The sequence below is a fragment of the Rhopalosiphum maidis genome, chromosome 3, assembly GCF_003676215.2.
Source record: "Rhopalosiphum maidis isolate BTI-1 chromosome 3, ASM367621v3, whole genome shotgun sequence".
In the NCBI taxonomy this organism is placed as follows: Eukaryota; Metazoa; Arthropoda; class Insecta; order Hemiptera; family Aphididae; genus Rhopalosiphum; species Rhopalosiphum maidis.
Genome location: NC_040879.1, coordinates 66524819 through 66537925, shown reverse-complemented (window position 1 = coordinate 66537925; position 13107 = coordinate 66524819). Strand labels below are relative to the sequence as shown.

At 26.7% G+C, this 13107-nt stretch overlaps 1 protein-coding gene across 1 annotated transcript in view; it reads left to right on the top strand.

The window, feature by feature from the left end:
- The window catches only part of LOC113556810 (cell growth regulator with RING finger domain protein 1-like), a 37065-nt gene extending 27075 nt beyond the window's left edge, over window positions 1–9990 (top strand). The window contains exons 3-6 of the mRNA XM_026961969.2: window positions 5539–5710; window positions 5863–6010; window positions 6182–6289; window positions 9269–9990. Of these exons, the coding sequence (XP_026817770.1) occupies window positions 5539–5710; window positions 5863–6010; window positions 6182–6289; window positions 9269–9652 (812 nt within the window). The 3' untranslated portion in view covers window positions 9653–9990. The remainder of the gene's footprint in view (window positions 1–5538; window positions 5711–5862; window positions 6011–6181; window positions 6290–9268) is intronic.
- The last annotated feature ends 3117 nt before the right edge of the window (window positions 9991–13107 follow it).

Here is a 13107-nt window from a genome sequence, read left to right as displayed (position 1 = left end):
ATTGTAACACTGCAGTAAAATGTAACGCTATAAAATTTGGTCTTCTATAAATTAAATTATATATATTCTTTTGAAATGAGTTTTTTTGTCTATTTCTGTAAGTTCCTATAATGTGAACCCTTTGATAATTGCTTTACAGTAAACTGTTAAAAAATGTAATTGTTTACTGTTTAGTATCTGATTATCACGATTACAGATTTGCGATGAAAGGAGATAGGTAAAACGAGTTAGGTTATGTTTAGTCACATGAAAATCTATCAAATTACTAGTGATTACATTAATCAGGTGGGTGTTGAGTAAAATAAATGTAATGAATAGTTGTAATTGTAATTTATGCTTCAAGATCAAGGCTTGAAGGTGGTCGGCCGACCTTAAAAATAGATTAAAAAATATATATAATTAAAATGTATTTCTTGTCGTCTCTGTATAAAAAAAAAATATTTTTAATAAAATGCGTACAAAATAGTATATATTTTGACTTTTTTTTTTTTTGATAATGTCTGCTAAAACATTTGTTATTTATTTAAAGTTAAAACATAATAAATAATAATATAATCGAAAATTAAATTTTAAATTGTTTTTTTTTACGTATAAATACACTTAATGATTTATCTTACATTTTTAACTACTATAATAATTTAATGACAAACTATAGCAAAATTACTGTAGTATGAAATTCATTAAAGTAGTCGCGTGAATTCGTTATTTTAACGATTCTCATCTACAATTTACGTATTAATAGTTAAAAAACGTCTTGAACATTCCCATTAATCATTTTGATGATAAAACAAGAATCGTTGGACAAATCTTTTAAGTCTCGAACGTAGATTGATTAATGACAGCCGGAAATCGTATACAATTTATATTTTTTCTTTCAAAAATATTTTCTCATGAGAGCCGATCGTTTGAAAATTACTTAATAATATGATACTGTAGTCGATGAATAAATATTACTTCAAATTTAAAGTATTACAATTTTAATTATATAGATATTACACGTATACTTTTGTTTGTTATCACGCAATTTTATAATAATAAATTACAACATATTTCAGTAAGTTCTAAAATTCATTCGGCGAATATTAATTGATTGATAATGTCATTAAAACAAAATTCTTCAGTTCGACAGTATCTTTAAGATACATCGGTAATTAAACACGAATAAAACAATGTGATATTTTGTACTTTATTAGTTTAAAGTACTTGGACATATTACATAGTACAGTAAACAAGATATTTATCCACATTATTATTTTATTATATAATATCTACCTATATTATAAAATTCAATTTTATTTAATACCTACTGTTCATTATAGATTATGATTTAGTTTTCGTAGTTAATATATTAATTTTTTTATTCGTATATAGTATATAATTTATTTTACAATATTTTTTAATTTGTAAATCCTTAAAACCAGAATCTTCTGTAAAAAAAACAAATCCAACTTTTACTATGTATATAATATATATGTATCAGATTATACCTCAAATACTTATAATGAACAATATTAAATTTACATTCCTTCATTTTTTTCTTTATTATTGGCAACAAACATTAGTAAAGTGCAGTTAATTAATTCATGTAACATGCTTTAAGAAGTTAAACTTGTTACTAGGTATATCTTCCAAATTCATATTTTTTTTTTATTTAAAGAACTGCTACTTTCTTATAAATTTGTATTTAGCAACCAATTCCTTGAAGGATTTTTTTCTGTTAAGGCTTGAGAATTATAAAAAATCTGCACTTGCAAGTGATGATCATCATGATGATGGTAATACATACCAAATTTAACTAATCTAAAGAAAACCAATCACTTGTATGTATAATTCGACAAATCAAATTAAGTATAAATTCAAATATTAATTCAGTTTTTTTTTCCATTTAGTTTTTTTTATAACTGGAAGTTTAAAGTCTTAAAAAGAATTTTTTTTTTTGATATTTTATCATCAACTTAACGTTGTCGCATTACCTTGCCGCTATCTTGTTATTACCTTCTTGTTATCTTGTTACTTCTTAAAACCCTATTAATTCGTATAAGTGTTTATTTTTTTTCTATTAACTACAGAAACTTAAAATAAGTATTGATTAATTTTAACTATTGATAATATTTATCTATTTATAAATTAAATGACAACATTTAAAAAAACATATATTAATTATATACGTAGGATAATTAATTTGTGAATGATAATAAGAAATGTACTCGGTAATAAAAGACTGCCGAACTTGTTATGATACATTTAAGTACGTTACACATATAAAATTAAAATCATATCGCTCAAAACGTTAGGTATCTTAAAATATTTATAAATATTTGGGTCTGTAGTTGTAAATTTGTAATGTTACATACCTACATATCTGGAGCTTGTTTTAAAAAAAAGAACTTCATTAAATCTTGTCTTTTATGTTGTGTATGGGAATGAATACTTTCTAATTTATTTCATGTTAAATAAAATATATTCTAGTAACAAAGCAACAAACATAAGCATTTTGATAAAATATTTAAATTATATATATATATATATAATATGTAAGTATTATAACCTCGAAAGATTTGTTTTTCCGGGTAAAATAATAAATAAAGTATACTAATGAACAAGTTATACAAATAATAATCATTTACTTAAAACCCGTGGTGACCTTGAAGCTTGCATTTTTTTTTACCCAGAATTAACTTATTTTAGTAAGAAATAATCTTTATATTTTGATAAAAGTTTTAAATAAATGTTTAGATCTTTAAAAAGAAAAATACCTTAAACAATTTTTAAAAATTGAGTTAAGTGTTTATAGCAAATTAATGTACCTGATCACTTAGATCGATTTAAGTTCTTCTTTAAGATAAGGCAATTGCCTAAAATTTTTAGAACAAAAATCTTCATTTACACTTATCTCTATTTTGATATACATTAAAAATAATTACATTTTATATATTTGGGATACATAATTTATGTAGATTTTTAAAAATGCATTATATTATAATTTTCTATATAATGTAGCCAATTTTATTTCATTTGTTAAACGCTAAATATTACGATAAGGAATAAAGATTAGTTCATTTTTAATACTGAATTTATGCATTTAAATTCAAGGCATTATTCAAATGTATAAGTACATAAAGTTAACAATGAAATATGTTGTACAATAGATGATATATCAATTATAGGCTAATTTTGAAAAGAAATCAACTATTTTTACAAAGCTTAATGTAACTTATCTCAAACGTATAATTTTCTGATAGATTTTACAATTTATTATTGAATACAAACTAAAATTTAACGTATGTTTATATATTTATTTATATTTTGTAAAAGATCATATTTTACAAATTTAAAAAGTATTTTTTTTTTTCAATGATGTACAGTCATCACATATTAAGGCATATTTTCAAATAAATATCATTTTTTCCTTTGATTTAGTTACATGCACGTATTATCTTTTTGGACATTTTAATTTATTTCAAACTTTTCTAGTGGAATTAGTCATGAACTCTAATTATTAATAATAAATACATTTGTTTACTTCAATTTTATAATTATTTTTTTATTACATTTCACCTTTTTTATATAATTTTTAATAAATAAAAACTATCTGCGTATTTTATTGCAAATTTTCGATAATTTTAAATGCAGATTTCAAACATTTTTTATGTAATAATTCCTGAATCCTAATTTTACCTATAATTCAATGCTATGTAATAATAATACATAATACAGATTACAATAACTTTTATGAAAGTTATATTTTTTTAAATTTTATTTCAAATTTATAAAATTACGATATAAATTTGTTTATTAGATTTATAGATGATTTGTTTTCAGCAAAAGAAAATAAACATAGGTAATAAAAAAATGCACTTAAATTAATAACATATAATTTATTAATTTTCTAACTATAGACTGAAACCTAACTTTTGCAGCTTATCTTTATATATATTTTCAAAAATAAGTTATTTTGATTTACACACTTATACATTTACATTCTTAGTTTTTACTAGTTTCATTGTTAGTCTAATTATATTTTAGACTAGTGCATATATCCATGTTTATCGTATAAAATCCATTTGACTTTCTGTTTAAAACGTTTAGAGAAGTTTCTAAAAATATTCATTAATACGTTTTAACTGTAGTTTAAACACCTGTTAAAATACAAAATAGTTCTATATAAAGCTATGAATGTAACATAAAATGTATTAAATAATCTTATTTTTAATATTATATATTGTTATGTAAGTACACATTATGATTCGAATGAGTAGTAATTAATTGTACTTATGTCAGCGTATGACGAAATGGTCAAAAACATATTTAAAAAATGCAATAATATCAAATTTCTCGGAAGAACATATGTGAAGACACTGTGAACACCGATAATAATAATAGTGTGACATGTTTTTCGTTCGTTGATCTTGCTTAATGGTATTCCGGTAGTAAAAATACAACTGGACGAGTGCCGAACTCGAGTCCAAACCTTTCGACAATAATAAGATGTACCTAATCGATTTTAAGATCCTTTCCTATGTGATAAATTATTTTTGCTAAATTATAATCACTATTTAAGTTGTTATTCTTGGCATTGTTGGTATTTTAATACGTCCGCCAGATATTAATTTTAAATGGTCGATCGTACATTAATCAAACATTTTTTATAAAGTATCTGCTAATCTCCTTGTATAGTTTACATTGTGCACCAACGAATTGCCATATATTACTTGTATGCACATTTCCATTATTATACAATTATAATTATTGTAAAATATAAATCTTAATAATAATCTACTCTTATCGTTGTTCTTGTTATATCATATGTTTTATAATTATCCTTGAATAAAAATATTTGTTAAATACTTAAATAATTATGTCTTTAGATTTATTTAGAGTGGCTTCTTAAATGATATGTTATTTACGGTAGATACAGGTTTATAATTTAAATCGTTCATTTTTTATGATAAATATTAATTTGACCTATTGTTGTTTATATTTATTAAACAGATTTTAATTTTAATAAAGGTTATGCATAAGACCTATTCAAATAAAAAACATAATAATTTCTTCAATTTATCCTTAATATTAAAAATATTTTAATTGATAAACGTTAAATGAATTACTAAATTAACACTATTTTAGTTTTCTGTTAAACTATGTTTTAAAGGTTACTGTTTGACTAGTTTTTTTCATTCGAAAAAAAAATATGAATTACTGAGTTTTTATTCAATTGTTTATGTACTTACTCTAGTTAATATATTAGTTCGAGGTTATTGTATTGTGCACGCCATTAATAATAGTCCCAACAAACATGCCCTTGGGCCATTGTAGTGAAGCTATTATTGCATCAATAGGTATACCTCATATATGATTAAATAGTGATGACTGATGACTAACGTATTTCAAAAATTAGAATAATTTTTAAAAAGCATTTGAATACATATACATTATCTTTACAACATTTATGCCTTGTTTAGAAAAAAATTAACTAGAACTTTTTAATAAGAACCAAATATAATTTATCTTTATAGATTTATTTTAATTTTTTTACAGATCTTCGATGCACAATCTCAAGCCAAGTTCCATATACATTGCAAGCATTTTGGGGCGTTTCTATTCGGGAACTTCATCATTTCCTGTGGAAAGCATGGAGCTCATTTCAGACAGCCGTCAACGACGATTCATTACTCCGTGGACATTACCAACATTGCGGATTAACTTTGCAGTATCCTTTAATTAAAATCAATATTTATGTAGGCACTGCTGACAAATGTATTTAATAATTTAGCGGCATTTAAATTTTGTTTACATATATCTGTCGATTGTTTTGATAGACACTAAATTTCTTGAAATATCCTTAACTGTTATTATGTTTAGCGAAACAAGCCATACCGAAAAAACCATTCAGATGTTTATGCCAGAGGGAAAATTGGATTTGGGAACACCCCCTCGACATTGCTATCCTTTGGTTATATTCCTCATACGTGACACTCCCGAAAATTCTACTTTACATCCAGACGAGACAGTGAGTCTATATACTATATGATTTATCATTTTAATTATTATTACTTTTATAAATGTAGCTATTGTAATATTCAACATAACCTACCTAATATTATTCTTGATACATATATTATACATAGGTAGGTTAATGTTCATAAATTGGTATATTTAATTATTTGTCATGGGTTTGTAGGTAGCATTGGTGAATGTAGTACATATCCGGGATAACGTTTGCACGTTACCCACTAACATTTTGGCGCAGTACCTGAAACAAGCGAATGGACAATTGTCATCATTAAAGGTAAGTACTTCGTAAATTATATTATTATTATCGCGTTGAAACGCGTGCGTGATATAAAAGCTGTGATGGTGTCATTTGTTGGATCAGCAAGGTCCATTCCCTAGTTAAATAAATCCCTCTTTTAAATTGATAAAATTAACACCCGTATTATGTATAAAACAAAAATAAGTATTTAACAAACAATATGGACATGTGGTTGTTTTTAATACTTACCTATATTAGAATTACTTTCTTTTCAATCTGTGCAGGTCACAGAACGACGTGAAAATGACACCTCTGGGTGTAAGTTACGTGGTAATAATGATTGGTATAAACAGCGCGTTATCTACTATTTAGATACTTATGTAATGTTATTATTATGAACAATATGAACTAAGATATAATGGACTGATATCGCCAAAGCAATGAAGATATAGAAATAATTGCTCTCTTCCCTTTTCTTATGATTTCAATTTGTTATTTGATAGATGGAACTATCAACACAACACACCTGGAGATGATGATTTAATTTTTATAAATTAAAATTGTGTCAAATGTATATTCTGTGTACACATCTTTCAATTTGCCATCAATATATTTTCGATTTTTTGTAACTTTTTAGTTACAACTCAATTATTTTATCTACGCTTTTATAATAGGACAAGTATATTAAAAAAAAATATATCATTAGATATCATTCATTTCCGTCAAGAACCTCTACACTTATTGAGGTCAACTGAAAAATTTCGATACCAGTCCGTTTGAGGTCAACTAAGAAATTTCGATACCATTCCGTTATATCTTCACGATTGCTATTAACTGCGTATGGCCTGGTTGACACTCCATTATATTTCGCGTCTGCGTCATCGTCATCCTACTGTCACAGTGTACATTCAGCATTTTATGCCAGATTAAGAGTTGTTATTTGGATCGCTAACTATTTTAAACGAGTTACTTACAAAATGTAAAGGACATTACCGCGCAAATGATCGAAAAACATATTAGACAAACATATATACTGATTTTTTGCCGATACTTCCATAAACGCATACTGTCCTAATACTATTATATAAGTATATTGAATTGTTTGTTAAAAGAATGAACTGAAAACATAAATTTTTCTATTGGTTATTTATACAATTATGATTGATTTATCATTAATATACCACAATATATAAACATACCTAATAGATGAATTTCAAATTTCAATTGTTGTTTACGTGAAATGTCTATGTTATATAGATATTTTGTTTTAAAAAAATGATAATTTAACACTATTTGATTTTAACTTTTTTTAAATGTTAACCTTTTATTCACCATGTTTTGGAAGAATATTTATTATAATTTTAACACAATAATCTCTATTAATTTATAGGACACGAAGTAAATTAAATAAATAGGTACCTAAATTATACAAGGTACGAAAGTTGATGCATTTGAACGTTATCGTGTCTTTTTGTATGGTAATAGAGTATAATTTTCTAAAGAAAATAATTGTTCAATTTACTTGTCGTTTATGCATCACTATTGTTAATTTTAACCTTTGCTGTAAGATACCTACTTGTGCATCGTTTGATTTTTGGGTTATACATCGTTTGCGCGTCGGCTGTTTAAAAGGACGTACATCATTTGCGTATCAATATTTTTATTAATAGAACCAAAAAAAAGGCGTATACCCAAAAGTGCTAATTGTTTTCTAACAACTTCAGTCTTAAAATTCATACATCTCAAAATGTTCTCTCGTTATATTCAATTTTAAAATATTGTATAGGTATTTCTGTTTTAAAATATATATTATGTACTGTAGTAATAATATTGTGTAGTTAATGATTTAGCAATAACACGACGAAATTAACAACTAAAGTGTACTGATGACCGAATCGATTTGTATCTTAAAAATCTCTAATTTGGATAGTAGATTACTGGATAATAAAACGGAGACCTGTCAAGACGTACGATCGTAACTATTACTGTAATAATATGTGCATTTAAATTATTATGACTACAATTCAATTTAATTAATCCAATTTTAGATTCTGAACGAAGTGAGGAATGTATTTTTTTAATTGTCTGTATATATTTATTACGTATTATTATTTATGACAATCATCATCATTGAATTTTCAACCAAAAATTATTTTTTAATACCCTTCTATTGTTTAGAATATTGATGCGCATTTAATGTATGATAACTTGGTGCAGGTAACCAGACGATGCACAAATAATATACAACCGATGAATGATAATTTAACCTAAAAGTAATATTATTTTAGAAATATTTGTGAAAAAATTGATCATATTTATACCAATGTATATACTAAACTATACTATACTAATACTATATACAATATACATAAACGGAAATCCATCAATATTTCAGAAGGGGCTAATATTTTTAACATTAATTTGAGCCCATAAATTAGTCAACAATTTTTTTTGTTTGGGGAGAGGGGTAATGAAATATTTAGCGGTCATAGTCCTTCTATTTCCGCCTATAATACTATACCATGTTTACAGAGTAAAATAATATACATAAAGTGTCATAAACAAATTTAAAATTAAAATTAATAAAAGTTATTGTTTATTAATGTTGATACTTGTTTAGTTGTTGATTTAAAATTCTAGACTTTATTACCCAGATAAATATTCGCGGAAAACCATGTAATAAAACATTACTAATACAATATACTGTGCAAGTACATGTAATACATAATATATTCAAGTTACATAACATTGTACAATATTATGCATACTATATAATAATATAATATATTCAACTAAACGACACAGCATTGCGACAATATGATCAGTGCGAACTCTGTAGAAATTTACGCCATATATATACACGTCATTTATTCTTTTCTTTCCTCTTTAAACTCGATTATTTTTTCTTATAAATATTAATATGACATTATTGCTGGTCATTTGGGTTTCATGAATTTCATTAAAATATTATTATGTAATACGTGTGTGCGTTATTTGTTTGTTTTGTCCCCACAGCAACTGTATTTGGCCACCGGCAACGCTCTTAGTTACCAAGACGATGCCTGCAGCGATGACGCGTCACAGAGAGCTGTCGTTTTGGACAACAGCAGTGGCACCTTCAGCACTGGCCAGGAACAACTGTGCGTCGTATGCCAATACTACCCACTGTCCAGAGCCCTGTTGCCATGCCGTCACACGTGCATATGCGCATCGTGCTTCGGCAAGTTGGAGACGTGCCCGATGTGCCGCAGTCCGATCAAGAGCTACTTCTGCGTGCGCAACGAAGATTATTTGGCCGATTGCGCGTTGGGCCTAGAGAAAACGGGAGCATTGGCCAAACGGCAGGCGTTTTCCCAGTGGATTCAAAATAGTATTACGGAATTTCTCGGCCTACATTAGGTCTCCACCCACAGGCCCACACCCTTAACATCCCCTTCACCCTCCCCTCACGCCATCATCGCCTCCATAAATCCCGAATTTCTCCTCCCACGGTCCCAATCATCCTCTTCATCACTCTTAACTCGAATCAGTTGTTTACCGTTAACATACATTTTTACACATACACCTAAACAGATATTCACAAACACATCAGTCGGTTTATAACAACTATTTGTCGTATGCGAATAGGATACAGGATTTTGAGGTATATCCTACAATTAATTCCTCGTCTCTATATAATGTAAATTAATCTATATACAAACTAAAAAATATAAAAAACGAAAATAATATACCTCGAACTTGTGTATGTATATGTTTGTGACCTCCTTCTATCCTTTCCATTTTATTTATTTAGATATTATGCATAAATATTATTATATTTATAATGCTACATAAATCGGTCTGGCAATGAGGTATAACCAAAGACACGTTTGTCACAGTGGTGTGAAATGTCTATTTACGAAAAAAAAATTTTGATCTGCTAACGCTTAGCACGGTGTTGGTGTTGTGAAATGATTCGCTATATCACAAACGAAAAGAACATATTGTGTAGAGACGCTAGTCGAGCAAGTTCTTTACACTTCCAGAACCACGAAACGAACGAATATAATAATGTTCTCTATTTTATGAATTTATCACAGTTGTTTCTCCCCTCCCCCTATATAACATATCTTTTGTTATAGACTTATTTATCACAGAAAAGTTCCTTATACATAATGTATGTTATACTATATAATATTCGTAAATATTTTATTCTCTCGAAAAAAACTATACGTACAATACCACTTAACTGTTTAAATTTCAAAATTGCATGTACGTAAATTTAAAATATATGAAATAACAATAATCTTCCATACTATAATTGTTGACGTGCTATCGCTCTGCATTTATAAAAGCTATTTTTATTATCTTCCGAGTGTATAATATAATTATAATGGTCTATAATTTTTATATTAAATCATCATTATTATTATTATTATTATTATTATCATTATATTATTATTATTATTATTATTATTATTATTATTATTACATATTTATGTGTGCATATTGTCTGGTAACTTGCCGCTCTCCTTAAAAGAAAAATCTTCGGGTTTAATAGGAGAGGTTTAGCTAGAAGCCGAGCAATAAATTTAGTTATTATCATTTTATACATTATTTTAATTTGTAATATTTTTCCTTTTCGTTTTATATTATTCCCTTAATTCTTGTATTTATCAATTTCTCATTGCATGTGATCATAAAGTATGCGACATCAATAATATACCGTTATATTATTTTTATATTGTATTTTTATGATTATAATAATAAAATTATATAAATGTATAAAAACATTTTATAATATATGTATGACGCATGCCTATAATATAATATACAAAACACACAAATTCTCATGTAGTTAAGAAATGTTATTCGGTCCTTACTCTCTTATACCGACCTCAAAGTATTGAAACAAATGTTTGTTAGAACACTAACCATCATATTATAGGAATTTCCCAACTTATATAAGAAACGCACATATTATATATGACATATTACATATGAATTTGTGAATGATACATTAAATACTCCTAGTTGTATTTGTTGATCTACAAAACTGTATTGTTTTAATTTAATTTTAGTGTTTACCGTTGTGGTGAATTTAAATAAATAGTTTAAGATGTATTAACATTAAGAAATTTGCAGTGTTTCCTCTTAAAACGAAGAGAGTCTGTTAAGATTTTATGATAACTTAGTTATTACCTAATTTGTTTATGTTTAATATATTCACTCGGTTGGGCTAAGATGGCAATGTACTAAAGTGTTTTGTCGTGAAACATCACTAACATAATTCTAATTATTATGATTTTATTTTATTTTATTTTATTATTATTATTATTTTTTTTTTTTGTATGCCTATGAAATTGAATGTGTGATTGTGATTAAATAAAAATGATTCAAATAACTTTTTTTTCGACTAAGTATTGTTTTTACATGTATATTATATCCATGGTCACAATCATTAAACATTTATACGTGCCTCTGAGGTGCTCAATACAATATAATATTGACAATAACACAATATATTGTTACTGTATATTTATACACATTTTATATTATATACTTATCTTACGGAGCACTACTACAGCTGCATCTCTGCAGGTGACTCCGTTCTCATTAAAAAATACCGTTTCTCTGTTTAATAATTCGAATATTGCTATGACGCATCAGTACAGTTTTACGTTTTAATAGTCGAGTGTATTTAGTTTTCTCGTTTAGACTCGTTTATACACGTGTATATATAGCTGGTATACCATAAAATGTTCCTATAATGCAACTACAAATGTAATTTTTTTTTTACCGGCAGCTAATCATACCTGTTCCCGTATCCGTATTAATTTAATAACCAATGCTATAGCATTAAAATTATGTATATAACTATGTAACGGACAATATTCCTACCCTACGACCTACCAATTCAAACCCGTGACTCCCCTCCCGTAACCGTACGTGCTATAACGTCGCGAGCCAGTGGCGCCGAACCTACATAATAATATGTACACATTGTACACGAACCAGAGCAACCGTTTCATACAATAATTTCGTTCTTTATGTATTAAAAAGGATTAGCTTTTGGCTTTTCCTTTATATATATTGATAATAAACATCTTTTGGCTTCGAAATATTCGTACGAGTCCACTTTGGCGCCGCTGTTCGTACGTAACCACTAACTATCGTATATGAACATACTATATACTTAATTATAAAATCGTCGACTACCGAAATATGTATAACTTATTGAAGCGTTTTGTAATTATGTATGATTTGCGGAAGAAATAGCAATTAGAGTCTGTGAATCAATCTACTGAAGACTGATGCAATGTTCAAATTTATATAATTTCACATTTATACGATTTACGCTCGTATACTATGTGATTACTAGGTTACTAGGGCATGATGGATTACATTACAAATAACATTATTTTTTGGCGTCTTAAGAAAATGCATTCCGAGTATATAATTTGTTTAATTTAATAGATACTTCAAAGGTGAAACTTTTATTTTGAATTTTAAATCATTTTCAGGTTATTAATTTTTAGTGTATATTAAATAATAATACACTTTATATAGTGTACATTAGAAAATTCAAATTATTATATCAAGAAACATTGTTTTAGTAATATTTATTTACTTTAATACCGATTGTCTAAGTATTTTTCATCCATACCAAATGTAAAAAAGGTTGACAAATTGGTACTGCTTTACGGTACGTTAGGTGTCGAATGAATCACTATTGTAGATGTGCTAAATTTGAATTCAATGATATATCACTTTTTATGAAAAACGATTTTGAGTGGAAACGGTCTGTCTGCATATAATATGTGTATAATTTGTGATAGGTTTTTTTTATTTACTTGTGGTACATATATAAAGCA